This window comes from Uncinocarpus reesii, genomic scaffold, assembly GCF_000003515.1.
Source record: "Uncinocarpus reesii 1704 scaffold_3 genomic scaffold, whole genome shotgun sequence".
NCBI lineage: Eukaryota > Fungi > Ascomycota > Eurotiomycetes > Onygenales > Onygenaceae > Uncinocarpus > Uncinocarpus reesii.
The window spans coordinates 1,872,438-1,897,548 of NW_003052498.1; the positions used below are offsets into that span (position 1 = coordinate 1,872,438).

Below are 25,111 nucleotides of genomic sequence, written 5' to 3' on the forward strand. Positions count from 1 at the left end.
TCAAGTTCTTGCTTATCAGCTTCGGAAACTTGCAACTCTTCTGCGCCCGTCACGCTTCTGAAACTTTCCCAGATTTCTTGCAAATCTTTTCCCTTGACATCTATCGTTTTGACTGTCTCCGATTCTAACGGGGCGGGAGCGAATTCATCGGTTGTCGTTGAGGTTGACGCAGCATCCTTGTTCGCGAAGTATAACGTTAATGTGGCCGGGCCGGCATTGTTGTCTGTCTGTTTTACCGACATCGCAAGGCCGGGATTGTAGTATTTTAATCGGGGTAGACACTGGCGCCAGAATTTGCGGGCTCCCATATGGCCTTCGTAAATTGTGCGAGCATAGGTAAGGTGGAGACGGGTGATAGGGGAAACCTTTGAGGTCGACGAGGTCGATGGGAGTATGGCGGCCCCGAGCCCGACTCTGATATCTAGAAGCTATTTCAAAGAGCATATCTTAGCGGAATTCGTGTTAGATAAGACGCAATGCGGAGATTGAACAATCCAGGGCGAACGCGATTGGGAAATTTGGATCATGTCCGACATCGAATACATCGAAGGTAGTACGTACTCTCTGTATTGAGATTGTCAGCAGGGAAACGTGAAATAAGAACATCAGCTTCCAGAGATCGAGATGTGAGCTCAGGCACGTACAGCTTTCATCTTCCGCATTCGCTTCAAAAGGGAGACCATTTTAGCGGCTTCTAGAAGGCTCCGGCAGCATAAAAGCTCTGCCGGATACCGAATTAACTGGATAGACAAACAATTCTTTTCAATGCCTGAGCGATTGCCCAACACCGTAGCACTCACTCCTCGTCCAGCTGCTCTTCAACGTTCAATCGCATCGGAATTTTTGACGATCGGATAAATGATGTTCCAAGGAGCGTCTTCCAAAGTGCGCTAGCATTCATTGGGTTTAGCTCAAGGCCCAAGTGAGTCGAAATGCTTACTTAAACCTCTAGATTTTGAATGCGGTGGCTTCGGTATCTGCACCCCGCCGTCGCAACGAGAAGCATCCTGCGACATTGCAGTCGGTTTTTCACCGAAATTAAGCATATTTATTCAGTGGTCATGTCGAATGCTGCTGCCGCGGCCGCGGCTGCGCTGGACCCCAGCAACAGCACAAAAAACACCTTTAAACTTGAAAACGTGCGCTGTGAAGATCCCTGCTGGTTCCCCCGCCTTCTGCTAATTCTACTTATTAGACCGAGAAACGCGATACGCTGATTGCTATCGAGAAAAAGTATCAGGCGCAATGGAAGGAAAAAAGAGTATTCGAGGTCAATGCCCCCTCGCTATCCGAAATCCCTCCCGGCTCGATGTCCCCCAACGAGCTTCGGACGAAACATCCAAAATTCTTTGGCACAATGGCGTTTCCATACATGAATGGCTCTCCACATGCCGGGCACAGTTTCACTGCCAGTAAAGTCGAGTTCATGGCCGGCTTCGCTAGAATGGAAGGCAAACGCGCTCTATTTCCTCTCGGTTTCCACTGCACGGGCATGCCTATCAAGGCTTGTGCAGATAAACTGGTGGACGACATCAAGAAATTTGGTAAATATTTTGAAAATTATAATGAGGAGAATGAGGAGGTGGATGCCACCCCGGCTCCTACCACGGAGCAAATAAAAGAAGATCCCTCAAAGTTCTCCGGAAAAAAGAGCAAAGCTGCAAGCAAAACTGTGAAATTAAAGTACCAATTCCAGATTATGCTGGCTCAGGGTATACCTCTCGAAGAGATCCATAAATTCGCTGACCCTGACTATTGGTTACAATATTTCCCACCACTATGGATTCAGGATTTGGACAGCTTAGGAGCGAGAATTGATTGGCGAAGAGGATTCGTTACCACTGACGTTAACCCTTATTTTGATGCCTTTGTTCGCTGGCAGATGAATCGTCTGCATCAAATGGGCAAGATTATGTACGGTAGTAGATACACAGTCTACTCCCCCAAAGATGGACAACCATGTATGGACCACGACAGAACAGAAGGTGAAGGGGTTGGACCACAGGAGTATACTGCATTGAAACTAAGAGTTAAGGAATGGTCGCCAAAAGCGAAGGAACTTCTGCAGGGAAAGATTGAAGAGGATGCGAATGTGTACTTTGTGCCTGCTACGATGCGCCCGGAAACAATGTATGGCCAGACCTGCTGTTTCGTCGGACCATCGCTTAACTATGGAATTTTTAAGGTAAAAGATAAGGAGTACTATGTTGTGACGAAACGTGGAGCTTGGAACATGGCATTTCAGGGCACCTTTTTTGACAAGGACCACTTCCCACGAGACCAGAGAGAACTTCCTCTTGTTTGCGAAGCTTCTGGGTCTACTTTCGTCGGTACTTTGGTAAATGCCCCGTTGTCGGTTCATAAAGAAGGGGTAAGGATCCTACCGATGGAGACCGTTTCCGCCAGTAAGGGAACTGGCGTGGTAACTTCGGTCCCTTCAGACAGCCCTGATGACTTTGCGACGGTTTCGGATCTTGCCAAAAAGGCGGACTATTATGGCATTCAAAAAGAATGGGCGGAATTGGAGATCATTCCTATATTAGAGACGCCTAAATACGGAAACCTTACTGCTCCAGCATTGGTGAAGGAAATGAAGATCAATTCGCCGAAGGATGTCAACCAGCTTGCGAAGGCGAAAGAAGCGGCGTATAATGAGGGCTTTTACAAGGGAACAATGCTTGTGGGAGACTTCAAAGGCGAACCAGTTCAATCGGCGAAAGAAAAGGTCCGGGAGCAGCTTATCCAAAACGGCGATGCGTTCCCCTACGCTGATCCAATGGGCAAAGTTGTTAGTCGAAGCGGCGATGACTGTGTTGTTGCCTACCTTGGGCAGTGGTTTTTGAACTATGGTCCAAACGATCCGCAATGGCTTCGGGATACCCAAAATTATGTGGTTAACAGCCTCAATACCTACCTCCCTGAGACTCGTCACGGATTTGAGAAGAATCTCGAATGGCTTAACCGCTGGGCTTGTGCCAGGACTTACGGGCTGGGCTCTAAACTGCCTTGGGACCCCCAATTCCTTGTGGAAAGTTTAAGTGACAGCACCATTTACCAGGCATATTATGCTATCTCACATCTCCTCCAGAATGATAGATATGGCACCGCACCAGGTTCCCTTGGCATCAAACCGGAACAATTGACAGATGATGCTTGGGATTACATTTTCAGCCGACGGGAATTGGACGACGATCTCGTCCAAAGCACCGGGATAAGTAAAGAAGCCTTCCTGACAATGCGAAGAGAATTTGAGTATTGGTATCCTTTGGATGTCCGGGTTTCAGGCAAAGATCTCATTCAGAACCACCTTACGTTTTGGCTTTATGTCCACATCGCGTTGTTCCCTGAGGAGTACTGGCCACGGTCCGTTAGAGCCAACGGCCATTTACTTCTTAACGGCGACAAGATGAGCAAGAGCAGTGGTAATTTCTTGACGTTAAGAGATGCAGTGGAAAAGTACGGCGCCGATGCAAACTCGTATTGCTTTTGCTGATGCCGGTGATGGTATCGAAGATGCCAATTTCGAAGAAACTGTCGCGAACAGCCAATATTCTTCGCCTGCATACTCTCAAAGAGTGGATTGAGGGAAGTTGTTAAAGATACGAGTCTGCGTACAGGGGCCAGCGGAAGAATTTCGTCGATAAATTATTTGACACGAGATGAACGTGCTGGTTTCCGAGGTAAGGCAACATTATTCCGAGTAGTAGCCTCGACAAAGGATCCTTTCGTCTTGCTATCTGACAGTATTGAAGCACAAATTTCAAATTAGCACTCAAGTCGGCGCTCTATGAATTCACTAGTGCCAGGGATTTCTATCGCGAGCAAGCAACAGCAGCTGGCGTTGGAATGCATCGTGATGTTATTCTTCGGTATATTGAGCTGCAGGCACTGCTCATAACCCCTCTTGCTCCTCACTGGGCAGAGTATGTCTGGCTCGAAGTACTCAAGAAGGTATACTGCTTCCCTATTATATCTCACTGCACTTAGCGACGTCACTGACTCTGAAACACATAGCCTGAAACTATCCAATATGCACTGTTCCCCAAGGCCCCGGAGCCAGAACCCGCTCTTTCGGCCGCCCTGGTTTACATACGCTCAACCTCCTCCAGTATCACTTCGTCCGAGGCTGCATTCTCCAAAAAGATATCGAAGGGCAAGGCGGTTACTTTTGACCCTCGAAAGCCTAAGAAGCTTACCATTTTTGTTGCCAAAAAATTCCCGACATGGCAAGAAAAATATATTGACCTTGTCCGCGAAGCTTTTGATTCCCTCAGCATATCAATCAACGACAAAGAACTCAATACTAAAGTCGGCAAATTAGGTGAAATGAAGAAAGCTATGCCGTTCGTTCAAGGGCTTAAGAGGCGCTTGATCCAGGGTAAAGAGAGTCCTGAAAAAGTCTTTAACCGCCAGCTTGCGTTCGATGAAGCCGAAGTCTTGCGAAATATGTTAGGGATTGTGAGAAAGACTACCGGGTGCCAGGTTGTCGAAGTCATCTTGGTGGAAGAGGGCGGAAAGGCAGGTACTACGCTTGAGGGAGAGCAGCGAGATGGCCTCCCTCCTGTGGCTGAGAGTGCACTTCCTGGTCAGCCAAGCTTCCACTTTGAAAATATCCCTGAGCCGGCGGCAGCTGCATAGGCTTAAACGTCCTCAGTGCGGAAATAGAGGCAATATGATCTCGACTCTTTAAGTTCATTGAAAGGGGAAACGAAAATAGAAGAGATATCTTCAAGATAGATCATCTATGCTCATGGAGAGGAAACTAGATATAGGAGATATATGAAAATTGACAATACGTGTTTCCAACCCATACGTATTGTGCAGCGCATTTCAGATAACAAAAAGGTATAAGATCGTTCATAACTCCACCCATGCAAGGGATATCGTACAGATTATATATGCCACCGATAAACCGGTAGTCCACAAACATCGCGCTCAAAGCTTGACAGCTAGTCTCTTCAGCCATATCGATTGGGGCGCCCTGCCTTCTTCTTGTCTCTCCTCCTCTTCTCCTGTAAAAGCTTATAAGCAGACATTGGCCTCCTGCTTCCGACACACTTGCCTTCCGGGCTGAAAACCTCGACCCTTGGAAACCCAGGTTCCTCATCACCTTCAGTTTTCGTTCGAACTTGGGTAATGAGTTCAACCCATCCGCACCCTTCAATAAGGATGTCAATTGACATAATCTTGAAAAGCGTTGGCAGGCTATCCTTCTTAGAGCGTGTCGCTTGTGAGAGGCGCGTTCCGTACTTCTCTGTCACATCATATTCGAGTTCGAATACTCCCGCTGAGGCGACAGATTGTGCTGCCCCTTCCGTGCCAATTTCTGGATAGGGAGTCGTACGCAAGCCTGAAAGCATCTCAATTGCTTTTTCGGTGGACGTAACGTGCGGTTTCAATGACACGAATGGGGAGACCAGCAGGACATCTTGGAAATCGACGGGCGTGATCCGAACGAGACCGCCTAGAAGAATGGACTGGCCAGGTTTTACTGTAAGGCGTTCAGGTTTAGGTCGTTTTGTCATAATCAATTGGAGTTTATGCTCATCCTTAACGTATTCTTCTAGTCCGCCCCGGTAGAGTCCAGGTAAATCTATGATTTCACCCTTGCGCTGCCCGAACGGGATTCGAATTGGTGACGCCGTAGTTCCCGGCAGTGCGGAGACTATTGGTAAGACTGGGAAATCGTATTGCTCCTGTACTGGAGGCAATAGCCCAGTATTGGCCATATTCAACGAGTCAGATATATGGCTGGAATTTGTCTTCTCTCTCAGCTGACGAGCAGAGTAAGGAGACTTCGGAAAAACCGACGATATCAGACTGCTTTTTCCTACGTTAGCTTTCCCGACCATCCATACCCCCCCGCCTTGTTTCCAGATATTTTCCTTGACTTCTTTTGTCCACCAGCCCCTATAAGAGCTCACCATATGCACGTTCCCTAATCTTATTCTGTCGCCATTTCGGTGAAATTCATCTCGCAAGACTTGAGTCATATAGTCCATCATACCATCGACATGTTCCTTCAAGCCGCCCAGGAGATCCGCTCGTGTAATTACGAAGTGGAGGTTCGCCATTTTCCTTCCGCCTGAGAATTTGACTGTTTTTGACCTGCGATTCGGTGATCGTTGATGTTGAACGTCAAGATCTCGGTAAATATTTCGAACTAAGGAGAGAGGGAAATCGGCTGCATCAAGAATATGGTACACATGGTTGTCATCCCAGGGTGATTCTTCCATAATATCTCGTATGAAGGATATGGGAGGGTAAGGGATAGGTTGAGCGTGGTGATGGTTAACGAGGTTATGACATCTATCACAGAAAGGCAAACTCGGTGCGCTTGGTTGTGACTCTACTGTGAAGGCTTTTGTTAGCCGCTGACAGGCGAAAAAGGGACGAAAAGCTCAATAACGGCTGTGAAATACCTTTAGGCTCTGGTACTTGTAATTCTTCACCGGCGGCAGCGTTTACTGATTCCACTTTAGGATCGATCTCGAAGATGTCTGAAACTGATCCAGTTTCCATATCTTTGGCACTTCGTTCTTGCGAGGCCCCACGAAGGTACGCTTTAACGGCATTCCTGGATAATGTATAATAGCCAGCCTGGTCATTATCCACCCACTGTGTCAGTGCACCGCAGCCTGGACAGGAATTCGGGAGTAGAGCCGGGTCATATTTAGGAGGCTTAGTAGTCGCCTCCGTCAGGGTGTTTAAAAAGGGCCTGCCGGCGCAAAAACTCCTCGATTCTATGGTTTTGAGACGGCATTTCGAAACGGAAGGGAGAGGGCTGGGCAAACGACAACGACTGCAATTCCAGAATACTGCTTTCGAAAAGCATCGGAAGGGCCTCTGAAACGCATATCTGCCGTGTGGAGCAATCATGACGGCGATCGCTTCGGCGTCCAGCTGTCGTCAAGCTGATGAAGCTGGAGCTCGAAATTTATCAAGGTGCTCAGATGGCCTATTTCGTCAACCGTTGCCACCGATAAGCTCTTATCATTTTCGGGCGGCGTCTTAGCCCAAGTATGCATAACTCTTTTGGAACAGCACTACGGAGTACATAGAGGATGAAAAAGGTTCAACTCATTCAAATTGTCAGTTGAACGAATGCTATACCGCAATTATGACTGTTAATACATAAAATTTCGCTTCTGGCAGCCCTCAGATTGTAGCAAAAGCCTAACCATGCACCCGAAACGCCAAACATCGCAACGGAAGCCAACTTTAGGCCTTAGCCTTTCCCTTCCCTTTAACGTCGGCGACACTTTCGTTGTCATCATCCTCATCCTCATCACTCAAAAATTCATCGTCATCATCATCGAACCCGAAATATCGCCTGGCTGGAGCCGACTCATTTGAGCTACCACTAGGGGTTTCCAATGGACGCGCAGATTGCTCGATATCTTCCGACTCACTCCCATCGCTTGGGCTTGCAGAGCCTCCACTTCCACTACTTTCACCCGGACTCGTGCTCGACTCGCCGAGTAAACCGCCAGCGAGCTTATCCCTCCAAATACCCTCCTTCATGGCACGGAAAACCGCCTCACGTGCCTTTTCACCCGCTTCCTCTTTATCTTCAATCGATTCACCGTCGACTTTCCCTTTTCCATCACCGTTTCTGATCTCTGCTTCTCGTTTCTCGGCAAGCTCGACAGCCAACTCCCATCTTTTTCTACGAGCTTCCTTTTCCTTCCTATCCATTTCTGGCTTCAGCGCAAGATACTCCGCCAAAGCTTTAGCTTCAGTCACTGTCCGCAAGCGCCGTCCATCCAAGTTGCGATTTGACCCATTGTTTTCTCCTTGAGTTCCCTTCCGGCGACTGGACATGCGGCCTCCAGCAGCACGGAGCTGGGAGCCAAAACCACCTTTACCACCATAGATGCGAAGACCGAGGCGGAGGGGAAGAAATGTAGAGTGAAGATCGGTAGGAGAAGCGAGAAAATTGGCGAGTTTATCAGAGGAGTAAGGTATCAATTCGGCATTGCTAAGAGTAGTCAAAACGAGACTAGGCGATTGGAGTGGGAAGGATATTGGAAGATGTGAGTTGATTTTCTCGGTCAGGTCGGCAACCGTCGACGTTGATGGAAGTGGAATGCATAGCGTCGAAGGAAATGAGAGGCCAGGAAACGCGGAGAGGAGGACGTTTATGGTTGACGGCGGCATGACAGCGGCGGTTGAGATACTCTTTTGTTGGTGGGGCGTATCGAGTACGGTGGTGAAGCGGAGCAATATTCAGAAAAACGCAACGGCTGATCTCGATGATACTGTTGTATCTAGAACGAACTGCTGGCAAGGAATATGGTAAGATTCAATCCACCGATGAGGGAAAAGCGATGCTCGACTCCGAAGCTGACATCAACGACCCTGCTGAGTCATGGCTGGTTAGCGCCGCCAATACACTAGCTATATGTCACGTGGAACGCAGCTCAATGGGGAGATAGGGCAAAGGGCTAGCGAACCCTAGCACATTTGATATGAACATCAAAAAGTTGCTTCAAGATCATCTTCCCTCAACCACTGCAGATACCTCGAGTCGCATTGTCAAAGCGATTCCCCGAAGTACGCAAGGAACTCGCGACAATGTACGTCATAAACCCTGTTCCCTATTAATATTTTACGAACGATGGCTAATTCGTGTTCTCTAGGCTTATCCCAAAGGCTGACCGTAAGAAGATCCACGAGTACCTCTTCCGCGGTATGTGATGCCCAGATCTATATCTTTTACACATTCAACGAATGTACACTAAGACGCCATTTTCTAGAGGGTGTACTCGTGGCCAAGAAGGATTACAACCTTCCCAAACACTCCGACATCGACACCAAGAACCTCTACGTAAGTCGCTGAATCAACAACACCAAAATTGGACGTACTGCTCACATCCAACGTTCCAGGTCATCAAGGCTTGCCAGTCTCTCACTTCGCGCGGCTACGTCAAGACCCGTTTCTCCTGGCAATACTACTACTACACCCTGACCCCCGAAGGCCTCGAGTACCTCCGCGAATGGCTCCACTTGCCCGCTGAAATCGTGCCCGCCACTCACATCAAGCAGCAGCGCTCCCACGCTCCTCCTCGTGGCATGATGGGCGGTGAAGGTGAACGCGAGCGACGCCCTGGTGGCCGCGGTGAACGTGGTGACCGTGGCGACCGTCCTCCTCGTGGTGATGGTGGCTACAGACGCCGTGAGCAGGGTGAGGGTAAGGAGGGTGGCGCCCCTGGTGACTTTGCTCCTTCTTTCCGTGGTTTCGGTCGCGGACGCGGTGCTCCACCATCCTAGACGGTCTGTTCTTGGGAACTTGTGAATGGAGTGGACGGTCATAGTCGTCTTTTGGGTCAATGGCTCGTCTAGCTCATGGACTCGATGGCCAGTGGTTGTTCATAGCCTGAAATAAGAAATAACGGCAGATGGTCCAATTCAATTGGTGAAGATCGGATTTATTTGTATGGTAGGCCTTTCTTGCCATGTTAGTGAGCCGCCTCTTTTATGATGACGGCTCTACGACAAATTTCAACGAAACATCAATATGAATTTAAAGAAGTATTCTTTCTTCATTTCTTCGTGTCAACGGTTACATCGCCTCATTTACTGAATCTCTTCCGATCATATCTCACAACTGCTTGCAAAATGACAGAGGCACCATCCACGCACTCTTCGGGTGTGGAAAACTCCTCTGGGTGGTGACTTACTCCATCTTTACAAGGCACAAACACCATGCTAGTTGGCACCCGTTTGGACGTGTAAACGCTGTCATGTCCCGCTCCGCTACGAATGGTGCGGTACATTGACTCCGGATTCGGTGAATCCGAAACAACCGCCATGGTTGCTTCAGTCACACACTCGATGCAGTCGGGATGGAACGTAATAGCCGGGCTGTCGACGTCCAGCTGCCATTCAACACGGCAGGGCTTCCCAATGTTTTTGCCCTCCTCCGCAGCAATGAGCTCAAATTCCTTTCGCAGTTCCTTGTCCAGTACGTTTACGTTTTCGGACTCTGGCCCACGGATATCAAGACTGAAACTGACAAATCCGGGGACGGTATTCACACTACCAGGCTTGACGTCGACTATGCCAACACTCGCAAGGCACCCTAGCTTCTGCGCGATTTCTCGAGCACGAATCATCATTTTCGCCGAGGCGTACAAGGCATCCGCGCGGTGTTCAAAAGAGGTTGATCCGGTGTGGCAATCCCGACCTGTGACATTGATACGGTACCACCGGGATGCCTGCACCGCTGTCACTACACCAACTCGTTGGCCGGCGTTGATCAAATGGGGTCCCTGTTCAATGTGTAACTCAAAATGGGCAGCCATCGGCATGGCAGTGTAAGAACATGGAACGGTGCCTAAATAATTGATCTTCTCCAGAGCAGATTTCATGGAATCAGGAGAGGATGCAGCAGAGGGAAGGGAAGCTACGGTAGGAACTTCGAGGAGGCTGTGGGCAGTGGCTAGAGGGATGCACTCTGCCCAAACCCCCGAGGAGACCATGCTTTTTGGAAACCGGGCTCCCTCCTCGCTATCAAAATTGATCAGCACCGTGCCATCTGACCCTTCCAACCACCGTAAGATGATACTAACTTGGTCCAGTTGACAACTCCGACGCCACCTTCAGTTTCAATCCCTTTCTCTTCAAGAACCTTCAGCATCTCAATACCTGCACAGACGCCTAGGATCCCGTCATATCTGCCTCCGGTGGGCTGGGTATCTAAATGGCTTCCGACAAACGTCGGCGGGACATCCCCTCTGCGACCCGGGCGAACGGCAAACATATTTCCCATGGCATCGACAGTCACCTTGCAGCCAAGTGCCTCTGTCGTCTTTTTAAACCAATCGCGGACCTGCTTATCCTCTTGGGACAATGCGAGCCGAGCCATTCCTGTATCGGTCGCATTGCTAAACCAAACAAGAACAATTAGCGAAGGTCAACTCCGTGCACGTGGGGAGAGGTCAGGCTCTCAGTATAACAGCTCAAGCTGCCGGGACGCAGGTTGTCTTAGCAGAACGGTAAAGGGCGTAGCTACAAAGAAATCACCTACTTTCCCCATCTTACGCCAGTCCCCCATTGACAGCTGTGATGGATATACTCCTGTAATCGATCCTTATTTGCCCGTAATGCCGCGATGTTAGCCTCAGAGAGCTCCGTAGTCAACATTGCTCTTGCGTTTGTTTGAGAAAACAACCGGGTTGAGGTAGGTACTGGTTTTTGGCCGTAACTGGGAACAAACTGCTTGACGGCACACAGAAAGAGAGGATTCTGCGAAAAGCAAAGACGATTCGAGAATGTGAATATCATCCTGTCCCGGCATGCGGGGAAGCGGCAACCTTTAAGCCCTCCGCTGGGTACTCCGAGACGCCGAAAGGCAGCGTTTCCACTGCCAATCGAAGCTAAACAGAGTCAGACATTGGATACGATTGGGCCCGTTGGGCGAGACCGTTCCCCAGAGGAAACAGGAGTTCGGAGCAAGACCCAACTCGGCGTGGAAACTGTGAGAAAGGGCGCCGTCACTGCCGAAGGCGTTAAGTACTGCCGAACAGGTGGGATGAGATCTGCCTTGGGGGAAAAGGGGATGAGATTGAGGGGTAGAGTCTGTTATGTGCACGGCTGGGAGGCTGTTTCCACGGCACACTTCTCGCCCCTCTTCCCCCAACGATCCCTGTTTCGCCGCCTGGATTATCGAGAGATTGGGGGTGAAATGATTGAAATGATATAGAACCATTGCATACCATGTGCTACATAAAAAAGATATTGAGGTTTAACGAAAAAAATGCATAAAATTATCGACTGACTGTAGTCGAGAGTTCTTCCAAAGATTGAGGAGCGGAGTATTTTGGGCAAAGCCACGGCCATCTCTGGTAAAAGGCAAGAAATGGATTCTGAGCTAGCTTGTCCCACTCCTACTATTTTGGCCCTGAATTGATATATAAGGCTCTTAACTCGCCACCCTAAAGCCGCGGGTTCGAATCTGCGACAGACCAGCCCTTCATTTGTTCCCAACACTACACCCACGGAACGAACTTCAGCTCATCCCCACTTCTCCATTCCCTCAGCTATCCGGCAGTTGATTGTTGATAACCCCTCAATCATAGAAGAAGTCGTCTTACTCCGTTCAATTTTACCAACCCTCGAGGACCAGACACCATGGCCAGCACCGCCGCAGCATGTATTTTCTGCAAAATCATCAAGGGTGAGTTTCAACAACGGGCTTTGTACCCAAGGTCCCCATTGACATCATACTCCCGCGGGCAGCCATTTTGCCTCAAGCATCATTGTTTATGAATCAATTGCTGACGGTTCGACAGGTGAAATCCCTTGCTTCAAGCTCTTTGAAAGCGAAAGGGTGTTGGCCTTTCTCGACATCCAGCCTTTGAGCCGTGGACATGCGGTTCGTCTACATCAATTCCCCCATGATGTCGTGGCGTCCACGGCCATTCCTAAGGATGCGTTCATTAACCTCCTTCTCTTTTTCTCTCTAATAGCTCGTCATCCCGAAGTATCATGGTGTTAGGCTCACTGATATCCCCGATCAAGACCTCCATGAACTCTTGGTATGTTACGAAAGAGCACTATGAACTGGCAAATACCCGCAGCAAGCTGGCAGCCATATTGATATGAATTATAGCCTGTAGCCAAGAAAATCGCTCTCGCTGCCGGTGTTTCAGACTTCAATATCCTCCAAAACAATGGCAAGATTGCCCATCAGGTCGTTGAGCACGTAAGTTCTCAGGCCCCCCTCTGTCAGACCCCGCTCACTGCTCTGCTAAACCTTCCTTTTGCAATAGGTCCATGTCCACATGGTAAGAGAAACACGCTTTCCGCTCTACAGACCCTTGGCGTCACAGCACCTGAACTAACCATGACTATCAGATTCCCAAACCCAACGAAACCGAAGGTCTTACCATAGGTTGGCCAGCAAAAGCCACTGATATGGACTCTCTGACAGCGCTTTACAATGAGCTCAAGTCGAAGATGTAAACTGAACATGTTCAAAGAATGATTTCGTCTCAATGCAAGAACCATGGATCATTGGTCGCTTGCCACCATTGTCTATCATCACTTCTATGGATAGAAGTATATAAAATCAATATAAGTTCAGCTATGCACAAAGGAAACCAGATATGCGGATGAAGAATCGCAAAAATGTATCAACACCCCGCCCAAAGCCTGAAAAATGCAGCACCCAGAGGAGCCAAGGACAGAAACGAAAGTTATGTTTAAATATACATCTGCCTGTCCCACCAGTTCTAACCATGCAGTCAAAGGGGAATCAATCAGTACCGACCGTTTTCCACCGTCGTAAGAGAATTTAAAAAAGGAAACCAAACATGTCACATTATCAGAATGTGAAAGTGAAAAGCAGAGAGTACGTTCAATCCATCAATCCAAAGTCAGTATTCGACAATGACTTTGTGCACATAAATCCACCAGCCAGCTTCCATATGTATATTTACTGTAAGAATCAACGCTGGCCATATTGAACAACCAGAAAGAGGGCCTTGAAGAGAACGGGATATCTTTGCACTAGTCCACTTCATCACCATTGCCATCGACAAGGATTGGCCTTGTGGTAATAACTTCGAAGCTGGGCTTCTCAGATACATGCGTTCTGACACTGGTTGTCCGCGATGGAAGACCCTTCTTCGGGGTTTGGTTGGATTGAATGGCGCCGAGGCGATCATATAAGGATCGTGCGCGAATGAACGGGTCAAGACGCCAATAGTTGTCGTACAATCGTGAAGCCAAATCGTCTCGCTTTTTCATAAGCTCGGAGTTTTGTGCAACAAAAGAGCTGCGGTCTGTTGTTATCCAGGCCTTTGTGGCAAGTTGGAACTCCGAAGCGTATTGGAACCTTTTGCTAATCGTTTCATTCATTGACTTTACGTCTTTCTGTTTAGTGTTTTCGCCTGTCTCTGGTTCAATGTATTTGTAGGCATATGGATTATCGCCGCCAATCTCCTTGATAAGCTGGCTCCGTGAAATATAAGTCTCGAGCTCTTCAGACGTCTTCGTAAAATGGACTTTGGAGGCGACAACCGGGTCTAACCAGCCTTTGATGATGGTCCAAATACCTTTAGGGCAAGTTAGCATTTAGGGGATAGAAATTGCCGCAAGGTGCCATACCCGAAAATACCCAAGGAGCTTTATGGACAAGAATTACACCGAGACTCTCGGGGTAATTGGCCTCAAAACACTTGATCATGAATTTCACAGGCGCATAATCCTATAGACAAATGAGCATACAGCGATAAAAAGCTACCATGAAAATGGGCAAACGTACCATATTTGCAAGCGAGAAGTCGGTCATATCAAAAACAAGCGCCTGTACTCGATTAGTCCCGATATCAAGGAGCGTAAAGGCGATTGAGGACTCACAGCGGTTTCTACAGGCTTCTCCAACAGCAGCCTTGACGTCTCAATTAGATATACCGTGTACCTCTCCAGGGCCGACTCGCAGTGCGTGCCAGCTTTATGGAGCCTCACTCTGATATAGCAGACGGGTCGGCCAGCTTTGTCCTTGCCATGAATGAAACTCTCGCCTAATCGGAGTAAGCTCAGGAAATCCTCAGATTCCTTTTTGACCGCTGGGTCGCTGCTCTTCAGGCCTTCAAGAGCACCAGCGTCTCCAGAGCTCATAATCTTGTCGTCGAGATGGATGGCATTTGCCCTCCAATGTAGCGCAGATATCAACATAATCACGGCGCGATTGACGTCCCATTTCCGAGCACGAAGGAAGCGGAGCAGCAACGAATCCGGATGGTCTTGCTTCACCATACTCCAAAACGCAATTCTCAACTCCTCTGGAGAGTGAGTAGCCAATGCGTTTTGGAACTCTTTAGCCTGGCCATACTTGTCATCGGGGTCGGTGTTTTTCGTTCCATTCTCCTCAGCGCGAGGTGACTCGCTACCATCCTTCTTACTAAAGAGTCCTAGTTTGCGCTTCGGCTTCTTCGAGTCCGAGGCCGGAGTCTCGGCCGTTGTGGTAGGCGAAATTGGTTGCTTCTCTTCTGCTGCGTCCGCTACGCCAAATAATTTGAATAGAGCAGTCCAAAACTCCTTGAGCTTCGCTTCCTCCTCCGATGTGAGGTTACCGACGTAACCGGTAGGCAGAGGCGTTGACATGGTTTGCAGGATTTCGGGGTCTCGCAACTGATCCGGGAAAGAAAGGGTAGGTGGGTAGACTATCTCGGGATCTTCAGTAGGCTCTAAGCTCGTGTATAGACTATGCAATGCTAGTCCGCCGCATACAAGCACGAGAGAAATCGAAAAAGTCCAGATAGACGATGCTGTTGTGGTGGTAAAGGCGGAAGGGCGAGTGATGTGTGGATCGATGGCAATTCGAGGGACGGTAAGGCAGAGATCCGCGTTAAAGGATTGCTGATCACGGCGACAAAACCGGAATTGGGCACGCCGTTGGGCAACCCGGGATGCTGCCTTGGATTCGTGATGCCGGAGGGCTGGTAGCACGCGGCTGATGAAACGAGAACTCATTCACGAAGCAAACAAAAATAGAAAAAACGAGCGGCTACCACGAGATTGAACAGCAATCCATGGAAAGTGTTGTTGCTATTTCTGTTGGGAAACGAGGGACAATTTCGAGGGTTGTTGGCGAGGAGGGAGCGAGTGCGCGGACGAAGGCGAAGGAGGGGAAGTCGGTTGCACTGCCGCAACGTGAGGACGCAATCGTGGGCGCTCGAGACCGTGGGATGTGGGAGAAAACCCTGCAGGAATTGGATAGTTTTTGTTCCTGGAACCGTTAACCAAAATGCCGTAGTCGAGATTCTCTCTCACTGACTGCAAGTTTGCCATCGAGCTTCCAACTTGTTTCGTTTGCCGCTGACAAACTTTCCCCAGACATCCGGCAACACCGCCCTGCACGTGATCCCGCCCTGGGCAAGCAAACCGTCTTTGGAGCTTCACGGCGACGATAACAAGGTCAAGCACTCGACTCTGTGGTGTTGTATTTGCGTCCTTTCAGCGAAGTGGCCATGGATCCAAACAGCCACCGTTCGACGTCGCGTCCGCTTCCTTCCTCCCGCCCAACTACCCCCCTCCGTCCAAGCTCAAGATCCTCCCTCCGTGAACACAACTTTGGAGGCAACCCGACCGGGACGCACACACTGCAGCCAGCTATCAATTCGCTGGAGCCGCAATTTGCAGAATTCTCCGATTCAATGGCCGACCTTGAAGCCAATTTCATGCATCTCCAACTTTTACACGAGAGTCTGTCACGGTTCAGCGAAAGCTTTGCGAGTTTCTTATACGGATTAAATATGAATGCATTCTGTGTGGATTTTCCAGAGGTTGGTCTACGATCTCGAGCTAACGTGGGCATCGCGGAGTGGTTGCTAACGGTTGTTTTAGGCCCCAGTTCCAGATTCGTTTCGTCGGGCAAAGGAAGCAGGTTAGTTGCTACAATTGCGCATAACAAGAGTATATCGAGCTTACTTTCTCTTAGCCGAGTCCGTCGCCGTACAAGAGCCACCTCAGCCCGAAGTAGACACTGAGACGACTTTCTTGTGGGTTTTTGCTGCAGAATGCCTTGCCAACATTCAAGACTAATCGACCCTACTCCGTGCCAGGACAACCGATACCTCTTTCGTTGACAATCCACCGACCTCCTTGAAGAAACCCTCAAAATTTTCTACGACAGCCCCCTCAATGGCCTCGACAACTTCGACAGCAACAGGTGCAAGTCGGGGAAGTACAAGGGGTCGATATTCAACCAGAGGAGCCTCTGGCCGTCAACGTTCTAGTGGCATATCAAGACCCCGCGGGAGAGGAATTCGATGACAATAAGGCCTCTACCTTAACTAACCCCAATTCTCTTTAGCTTCACAGAAAAACGCCTGGAAGCTCGAATTTCAAAATACTGTTACACCTCGGCCGCTATCAGGCAAAGTAAGACCCGGAAGAAGCAGTTTGCTTTGTGAACAGTAGCGGTACCAATCCGTGGTACGGCAGCCTAATAACCCGGCTCTCGGACGTCTAGAATGGTGGGTGACATGTGGAATAACGGCTTCAAAAAAGCTATTTTCAAGTCCCGAGCCCAAAATCCTTGATTAGACTCCAGACTCATCAGATAACCCGACGATGGAAGCGATGTCAAAACCTAGAAAGATTTCATGGGCTTGTACGGTGCACATCTATTATGCTTGGGTGGGCGATGGGTATTTCATCCAGCAGGATGTCGCGATTTATGCTATGATCCAGCTTTGGATTTAAAGAACGCGAGTAGCTACATGGAAAGATCAAACACAATGTAAGAAGTCAAGACATCAGACATTCTTCTTCTGAACAATTGCGACAAACTAGAACCGACGCCATTCTCCATATGCCCATATTGATACATTGAACGCTATTCGACACGTCAACTTCATCAATCAAGAACCTGAAAGGGAGCGTAAAGTGTAAAACAGCAAATATGCGTCGGCATCCAGCACCTCCGCATCAGTGGCCCAGGTAACTCGGTCATCGTTGAATTTAAACCACTATTCAGTCCATCAGTGTCACGCCATACAATGTAAACAGGGTGGCGCAAATATGCTTAGGAGCAAAAGAAAGAATTAATCCACGTACCTGCTCTCCCTGCCTGCAATAGGCAAGATAATGACCCGAATCAATATCGCCAATGTGGACCACCACGCTTAATAAATCATAAGTATACTTAAAGATATTCTTCGAATTGGCACTCGTGGTGTATGGCGCCATGTTTATGGAGAACGGGAAAGCAACTTTGGTATCGACTTTTTCGGAGACGGACCGATGTCGTTCGAACCTCTGGGTTCGAGGATCAGCATATGCGGTTCACTTGCTGGGGATGAAGTACAGACCTTAAGCTGCATACATAATATCACAGGTAGTTTGCGTAGCCTAAGTTGCTTTGTCGCCCCTTGCGGCGTTCCGCACCAACTGCAGTTATAATCGCTAGCAGGTAATTCCTCGGGAGCTGTATAGCTATCCAAGCAGCCGTTAAGGCTTGGTGTGCTTTCTGAGTCGCCCGGAATCCAGTGCAATGCTTTCTTCTTTCTCTGGACCTGAAAAGCAAGACTCAAATCCATGATTGGATCTTCGGTGCGATTAGTGTTTCTGCAACGGTGGCAGGTCACGCTGCTCTGGAGCTTCCCAAAGAAAGCCTTGTGGAAAAAACATCGGCATTTCTGCTCGTATCCGTCAACGTGGTCTTCGGCTGTGGCATGGAGTTTGTTGACGAGAAATTGATAGAATTCGTGGGCATCTTGCTGCTGGTATCCAGCAAGGTCCTGTAGAGGAATCAGCTGATATATTGCAAGTTCTTCAGGAACGCCAACATACAGGCGATGATAGCCATGAACTTAACAGAAAGTTGAGGACGCCGAAACCCTCCTCCTTCTCTTCATGAAATTCCGCAAAAACCTCTGCGACCTGACACACGAAACAGTTTGATTCTGAGCAATCGTACATGCGATGACGATGACCAAGAAAATACGTTGTCAGTAACGGCTCATGGAACAAAGTCTGCAGAATGACATTCATGTAGCATGTCTGGCCGAGGTTATACAAGCCTCTCATGCCATCCTTTCCGCAAATCCGTTTGTTGCTGTTCGATGCCAAATATGATGCTTCCTCTGCATCGGCGTAGGCTAGAGCCTCACTCATCGAGCGCTTTTTCGAAAGTAAATCCTTGCGCTGTAAGTCCTTAGACGTATCACGCAAAACTCTATCAACCTCAGTGTCGTATATAAAATCTTCGCAACTTTGACACCATATTGACCCGCTTCGGCAATCAGCAACTTTTTGACAGTTTGTTAGCGCAGATAATATTTTCAGTTAGTAGAGCCGTTCTCACAGAATACATGTCCAGTCTTCTCTTTATGGGCTGCCCGGCTACCCCGTGGCCAGCTAAGGGGACAATGAAGGCACTGATATAACGGCTTTAAGGATATTTTTCGTGTAGAATGTGGCTGCGATGGCTCATGAAATGCCTGAGGCTGCAGCGACTGAGATTCCCGGACAAGTAGCAAAGAGTCGTAAAACTGGCCAGCAGTTTTAGAGTGGGTCTCAAGTATTTCCTTGAGATGTTCTGTTCCGGTCAGAGCCTCCTCATGGAACAGGTCGTGAGAGGAACCATACCGCAGCCGAATTCCGGCGCCAGGTCACTAGTAGTTTCCGCCATGGTCGCAAGGAAGGGAATTTAAAAAAAAGAACGGAATCACCGCTTAGAAAGAAAGGAATATTGAAATGTCAAATGATATCGTAAGGGAAGAGTAGGATGTTCATAAGACGGAGTTGGTCAGGAGGAGCGCTTCAGGCTGCCAGCCCTGCCTCAAAATAGGGGTTTAAAATAAATCGTTAAATGAGTCTACCAGCAAAAAGGATATCAAAGCAATCTTCAAGAACAGTCTGCTGTCAAAACCAAAGGCTTCATCGACGGAAGGGTTAAATAATGAAGGTCAAGCGATTTAAGGTACCGGCCATTGACCTATTTAACTACCAAGGAACCAAACAAAGTCAAAGCTGAACCCCAGGCGGCAGATTGAAAAATTTTTCTCTCCTTAACACTTCTTGTGTATACATGAATCGCAAAAGATGGCATTCAGGCCTCCTTTCATGAATAGCCCCCAGTAGGAAGGGTCCTCGGGAGCGAAATTCGATATCACGTGACGCATGAGGCGAATGCGAACCGCCTGAAATGGACACCTGGTTGACATTCGACATGAATCCTCTTAGCTGATGATTCTGCAGTAGAAAAGTCAACATGGTATGAGGTATCATTATCTCATTTAGCATGCTAAACAGAAATGGCCTTAAAAATTTCTTGAGGCCACTAAAATCACCTGTTTCATCCAATACCTATTGTGTTATTCTATAACCAACTACTGGAGAGGGGGTGAATAAGTACTATATAGAAAACAACTAAGCTTTGTGATAGCTATCATTCAATGACCCACAATTCCGATTTGTTTAATAATTCCATGAGGCATATGGCCAAAGGCTCTGGTATGAGCGATCTTCCATATATCTGACGTGGGACCTTGTGATAAGAATCAAGCCTCAGGATGTTTAATTCTAGCCCAGCCGCCTTGCACATTTTGTTACTTGGACCAGTCCATGCTACAGATTCCTCTAGCTTTTCAATGACGCGCAGAACGTCATTAATTATCAAATGCAAGCTGCCACCATAATAGTAGGTACGAAATTTCAAATGGGAACGGGAGATTTGCCACCTGGAAACCCATTCGGCCATATGATGCTCGCGTGCAAGTTGAAGTGATGTGTGAAAACCATCATGAGGCCAAATATCATCATGGCAAACAGAAGGCCCTGCATAATTAGGGCTCGAAGCCTCACATTGAAGCCCGCCGGGGCTTTATATAATGTAAGCTTTGGAGAAGCCGTATTTGCTGTTGCGCCGATCGGTCAATAGGAAATGACATACTAAACAAGCCAGGACACACAGGGCCGACAAAGGCATGTAAGTATGTCAACAGGGGAAACGGGAGAAGCTATCTGGAAGCAATAGTAAATCGATCAGCATCAACATAACAGGCTCGTTGCCTCATCCCGGACGCATTCAGTGTTAGATCTCCGGTGTTACTGCCGCAACATGATAGGATATTGAGGGAAATGGCATCATGTATTCAGCAGCGGAAGCATGATCTAGAAAAGACAACCTGGTACGGGTGAAGCAACTGCGACAGTGACAATCTCTTGCACTGTCGATGTAAAGAAAAGCCAGGAAACTGGGAAGATAGTCAAGTAGAAGGCTGCATGTACAACACGCAACTCAACAAAGCCCCGTAGGGTGCCTGGCCTTATGGGATGCTTTGGCAAGCACATGGGAGATTTAGTCGGGGAGTAAATAGCGTAGAGACGTTCTTTGATTTTGCTCGGATCCTGCTCCTGAGGAAGGTCACCGGCTGGCGGTGAACCAAATTCATAGAAACCATCGAACATTGCATAAATATTCGACTTTGCTCTGCTGAAGTCCCGGAGGGGTTTGGGTAGAGAATGAGGTCGGAGCTTGAGCAATCCAGCAGTTATACTCAAGTGAGCTCGAAGCCCGTTGGTAAACGGTTGAACCGCCGATCACCGCTTTGTGATGCACCAAAGGACATGAAATAAAACGTATCATGTGTTGCAACGGGGACTAGCAAGTGAAGGGTTGGTTATGACGACGCGATTTTAGCGCAGCTCTTTTGAGTATTTTCTTTTTGTCCGGCAAGCTCCTCTCCATTGCCAAGATCCCCGGGTGCCGTGTGTCCCGACAGCAGCTTTTGACCGCTCGGCCTAGCTCACCCGAGCGTTCCGTTTTGACCCACGCAAACTCTTTATATAGACGACGCCGTCACGACGGGGACCACTTTGCCGCGAGGAGAGGGTGTTCAAGCCAAGCGGTGGAGACAAGGCGAAGAGAATTGGCGCCCTGTCAAGAAAACGATCAATCGCCGACAAGAATTTTCAAGATGAGATGTGTGAGGGGAAGCAAAGTATGTATGGATGAAAGATCGGACAGGACGGCACAGCTTCATCCGATCGGAGGTTAACTCACCCTTCTCTTGTTATGCAGCAGTCCCATGCAGGCGTAAAGAACACGACAGATGTGCAGATACTCATCCAGCAGACTCGGAAACTCAACCCTAGCGCCGCAGCGCGTGACAATAATGCGCCGGGATATTGCTAGTATTTATGTCCGACCAGACTGACTCACTCATGGAGATAGGCCATTGTTCCTGGGAGGACTTTGCTCCGTGAGGGGGCACATCAAGGTTCTGCACATGATATGGCGGAAGGTGTAACTGCTCGGTATTCACCAAACACACAGCGACTGCAATCGTGGGATAGGCGGACAGACAGCCGTTTCGGCTCCCACGAACCCCGAACCTGCGAGTGTTATCCCCCGAGTCCTTGTCAGTGAGTGTTGATCAGCACAGAGAACAAATTGGAAATCCGCGTCTACTTTTGGCATCGCAGACGAGATTACCCCGAGATTACGAAATATTACAAACGGCTGGAGCCTGCGGAAGCACCGGGACCAGTGTAACAGTTAGTCTTGACGAAGAGTGATGTGAAATTACTAATCCCCGGTGCCTGTGGGTGAAGCTAAAATGAGAGACGAATGACCGTATCCGGCTCTGCATGGGCGAGTTCCAAAGCAATCTCAGCGAACCCTTGCTTGGAGATCCAGTTGGCGATGTGGGAGAGGCGGCGATGGAGGCGCATAGCTGCGTGTCGAATAAGCTTGAGTCAATGTTCAAGCTCGGCCGGCGTGGAAGTCGGGCAGAAAGACATCTGGAGCTGAAGTTAGCAAATCGCTAAACGTCTCTTATCAGATGTAGACGAGACTCGGAGCCCAGATGGCCGGCCGAGGACTGTCAGCGAAACGCGAGCACCGACAGGGAGTAAGCTGTTCAGGGCGGGAAAAGGTCTAGGTCATGCGGCTGGTCGTGTTCCCCACCACTGCCACCAGCGTCATCGAGTGATCATCCCAAGGATGATGGACTGTGGCTGTTTGGCAGATTTTTTGCTCCCTCCACTCCCGTTCCACCATGCACAACAGGGCCCTCTCTTTGTCACCGATGACAGCACGCCTGTCTGCTTGCTCAAGCAAACACACTGCCATCCGACACATAATGGCTGTGTTGGGGAGCGTTCTGCTGCTAAACTCCTTCAGCCTTATGACTTCAGGGACTGATCAAAACAAAGCTTGGTATCTCCATTCTTTTGCTGGAGCATGCATAACATTTCATCCCCAGCTCCATTCGCAGAAATAGCTCAACGGTTGGTACCCAAGGGTAGCTAAAATTGCTCGATTTCACAGGCCGAATTCTGGCCGCAACTGGAGAGCTCCGATCTTCCTATCCGGCTTCATTAATAATAGGCCAGCTCCGCTCTTCTTTTTTATGAGTTCTTGCTTTCGTTCAGCTCTTGACAGCTTCTCTTTTCTCCTTGAGTCCTCCTTCATTTTAGTCAGGCCACTCTCTTCCTTTGCATGCTTCTTCTTATCCCCGTCTAGAAGCAAGCTCCTCTCGCTTCTCTTCCTTACTGGTTGCCTCTTACCCGTTGGAAACTTATCACGAAAGTATTCTCTTGGCTCATGTTGCGGCTGCCCATATCATACTCCCTCCTCGGAGTCCTTCCACTTCTCCTCTCTTTGGGAGTATACGCACAACCTCACGGCGACGACCATGGCGGTATGGACATGCATGGTGGAGGGATCGCGCCCTCTCTTACCACCACTGCGAAACCGGCTGATACCTCTGGCCCAATAAGCTACTTTGCCCATGGAGAACATTTTGGAGCTATCGCGGCTCACATTGTCCTAATGGTTCTTGCCTGGTTTTTCATTCTTCCGATCGGTATGGGTGAAGAAATGCTACAGTTGGAGATATTGGTGCTGATCACCTTTACAACCCAGGTGTCATGTTTAGCGTTGCGCGATCCTATCTCACTCTTCCCGTTCAATTTCTCTTCCTTATCGTCAATGCGCTTGGGCTGCTTATGGGTGTCATCTATAACAGCCAAACCCCAGATTTGTATGAAAATAATGCGCACCACAAAATTGGATGGCTCGCTACGTGGGTCATAATCGCGGAGGTCATTATGGGGCTACTTTTTGCCTATTCCGGAAGAAGCAAAAGCGCTGGCGATTCCAGTTATGAAAGTGTTGCTTTCTTACCAGTGCCACAGGATTCTCCTCAGGATATCCCGCGCGAAGGCCAACATCGTTGGTCCGGCGATAGTGGACAGGGGACTGAAAGAAGTTCTGCATCCCTGCGTAGCCCACGGTCCAGCTCAGTGGAGCGTGGTCGTCGTATGTACCGTGATGGCGAGGCCGATGATTTTGAGGAAAAGCCACTCGATGGAGCTATACATAACCCCAAACCACGACGGTTTTTCGGGGCTGCTTTCCTAGACAAATATCTGGCGCATCGTATTCCGGGCTTGCTACCTCAGCGCGTTCTGGACATTTTAAGGATGATACATGTCGTTATCGAAAGGACAATCCTGATACTGGGCTTCATCGCACTGGCTAGTGGGGGTGTTACATATGGTGGCATCTTTGTAAGTATTACCTTCACAACTAGGACGAGCCTGGCCATTTTGCAAAGGCTGACGATCCTCAGAGAGGTAGCAATATCTTTAACGGCCTCGCGCATTTCATCAAAGGAGGTATCTTTGTGTGGTACGGACTTTTGACGCTGGGAAGATGGGTTGGCTGCTTTGCCGATTTCGGTTGGGCCTGGAACGTCAAACCTTCACGGGCAATCGTGGGATGGAAAGCTAGAATCCCTACCGGCGAATTTGTTGAGTCCTTTGTTATTTTCCTCTATGGCGCGAGTAATGTGTTCCTTGAACATTTGGCTGCTTGGGGCGACGCATGGACGGCGCAAGATCTCGAACACGTCTCGATCTCGATTATGTTCTTTGGCGGAGGCCTGGTGAGTTTGACGTACCTTCTTCGGTCAAAAAAAGGCCTTTTGAGGGCTAACATAGATGCAAGTGTGGTATGCTCGCGGAATCAACACGTCTCCGGGAGTGGATAAACACAAGTGTGCTCGCAGCCCCAGTGCACTTGGATCAGTATGCGGAGGTCGAAGAATGGCAACCACCAAAAACCCAGAAGCTATCGCTTAACCCAATGCCGGCCATTGTGATTCTCTTACTTGGCCTGATGATGAGTTCGCATCATCAGGCTAGTATGGTTTCCACGATGGTTCATTCCCAGTGGGGTATGCTTCTTGTTGGATTCTCGCTCGCCCGCGCTGTCACCTATGTCATGCTTTACCTTCACCCGCCATCTTCGTTGCTCCCATCTCGACCACCCTCTGAACTGGTGGCTTCGTTTTGCCTTATCTCGGGTGGTCTTATTTTCATGCTTAGCGTAAGTTCGACCTTGGGCGTGACCATTTTTGACGAGTCCACCTCGCTAACAACTCTCTAGACCAAGGACGTGATTGACGCAATGGTGCACTACGACCTGAATGCGATGTTCGTTTTCACGCTCGGCATGGGCTTCACGGCATTCGTGATGGCTTGGGAGATTGTCACCATCTCGCTCAAGGCGTGGGCATCAAAGAGATACGCACTTCCAGCTCCTCGAAAATTCCGATTTCCAGCATAGAGGGCTAGTCGCTGA

General features: G+C 48.9%; 10 protein-coding genes across 10 annotated transcripts; 4 read left to right on the forward strand and 6 right to left on the reverse strand.

Annotated features, from left to right (window-relative positions):
* Positions 1-1,061: 1,061 nt before the first annotated feature.
* Positions 1,062-4,638, forward strand: UREG_05411 (leucyl-tRNA synthetase; the record flags this gene model as incomplete). The annotated part of the gene is made up of 5 exons (XM_002584676.1): positions 1,062-1,139; positions 1,196-3,456; positions 3,514-3,680; positions 3,770-3,951; positions 4,015-4,638. 5 exons carry the CDS (start codon positions 1,062-1,064, stop codon positions 4,636-4,638), a joined length of 3,312 nt encoding a protein of 1,103 aa, XP_002584722.1.
* A 504-nt stretch (positions 4,639-5,142) lies between these two features.
* UREG_05412 (uncharacterized protein) lies at positions 5,143-6,522 on the reverse strand (the record flags this gene model as incomplete). The annotated part of the gene is made up of 3 exons (XM_002584677.1): positions 5,143-5,158; positions 5,251-6,349; positions 6,423-6,522. The coding sequence occupies 3 exons, from the start codon at positions 6,520-6,522 to the stop codon at positions 5,143-5,145; spliced, it is 1,215 nt and encodes a 404-aa protein (XP_002584723.1).
* A 699-nt stretch (positions 6,523-7,221) lies between these two features.
* On the reverse strand, positions 7,222-8,160 carry UREG_05413 (uncharacterized protein; the record flags this gene model as incomplete). The annotated part of the gene is made up of 1 exon (XM_002584678.1): positions 7,222-8,160. One exon carries the CDS (start codon positions 8,158-8,160, stop codon positions 7,222-7,224), a length of 939 nt encoding a protein of 312 aa, XP_002584724.1.
* A 311-nt stretch (positions 8,161-8,471) lies between these two features.
* UREG_05414 (40S ribosomal protein S10-A) lies at positions 8,472-9,273 on the forward strand (the record flags this gene model as incomplete). Its single annotated transcript, XM_002584679.1, has 4 exons — positions 8,472-8,579; positions 8,656-8,692; positions 8,760-8,830; positions 8,890-9,273. 4 exons carry the CDS (start codon positions 8,472-8,474, stop codon positions 9,271-9,273), a joined length of 600 nt encoding a protein of 199 aa, XP_002584725.1.
* A 302-nt stretch (positions 9,274-9,575) lies between these two features.
* UREG_05415 (uncharacterized protein) lies at positions 9,576-10,870 on the reverse strand (the record flags this gene model as incomplete). The annotated part of the gene is made up of 2 exons (XM_002584680.1): positions 9,576-10,512; positions 10,575-10,870. 2 exons carry the CDS (start codon positions 10,868-10,870, stop codon positions 9,576-9,578), a joined length of 1,233 nt encoding a protein of 410 aa, XP_002584726.1.
* A 1,265-nt stretch (positions 10,871-12,135) lies between these two features.
* On the forward strand, positions 12,136-12,969 carry UREG_05416 (uncharacterized protein; the record flags this gene model as incomplete). Its single annotated transcript, XM_002584681.1, has 6 exons — positions 12,136-12,181; positions 12,297-12,379; positions 12,474-12,542; positions 12,617-12,709; positions 12,777-12,791; positions 12,862-12,969. The coding sequence occupies 6 exons, from the start codon at positions 12,136-12,138 to the stop codon at positions 12,967-12,969; spliced, it is 414 nt and encodes a 137-aa protein (XP_002584727.1).
* A 546-nt stretch (positions 12,970-13,515) lies between these two features.
* UREG_05417 (uncharacterized protein) lies at positions 13,516-15,114 on the reverse strand (the record flags this gene model as incomplete). Its single annotated transcript, XM_002584682.1, has 4 exons — positions 13,516-14,063; positions 14,116-14,215; positions 14,273-14,314; positions 14,368-15,114. The coding sequence occupies 4 exons, from the start codon at positions 15,112-15,114 to the stop codon at positions 13,516-13,518; spliced, it is 1,437 nt and encodes a 478-aa protein (XP_002584728.1).
* Positions 15,115-15,928: 814 nt separating this feature from the next.
* Positions 15,929-16,327, reverse strand: UREG_05418 (uncharacterized protein; the record flags this gene model as incomplete). Its single annotated transcript, XM_002584683.1, has 1 exon — positions 15,929-16,327. One exon carries the CDS (start codon positions 16,325-16,327, stop codon positions 15,929-15,931), a length of 399 nt encoding a protein of 132 aa, XP_002584729.1.
* Positions 16,328-17,375: 1,048 nt separating this feature from the next.
* UREG_05419 (uncharacterized protein) lies at positions 17,376-19,147 on the reverse strand (the record flags this gene model as incomplete). The annotated part of the gene is made up of 5 exons (XM_002584684.1): positions 17,376-17,483; positions 17,572-17,772; positions 17,826-18,254; positions 18,307-18,764; positions 19,105-19,147. The coding sequence occupies 5 exons, from the start codon at positions 19,145-19,147 to the stop codon at positions 17,376-17,378; spliced, it is 1,239 nt and encodes a 412-aa protein (XP_002584730.1).
* A 3,921-nt stretch (positions 19,148-23,068) lies between these two features.
* On the forward strand, positions 23,069-25,096 carry UREG_05420 (uncharacterized protein; the record flags this gene model as incomplete). Its single annotated transcript, XM_002584685.1, has 5 exons — positions 23,069-23,330; positions 23,354-24,036; positions 24,060-24,413; positions 24,476-24,856; positions 24,917-25,096. The coding sequence occupies 5 exons, from the start codon at positions 23,069-23,071 to the stop codon at positions 25,094-25,096; spliced, it is 1,860 nt and encodes a 619-aa protein (XP_002584731.1).
* Between the last annotated feature and the right edge of the window lie 15 nt (positions 25,097-25,111).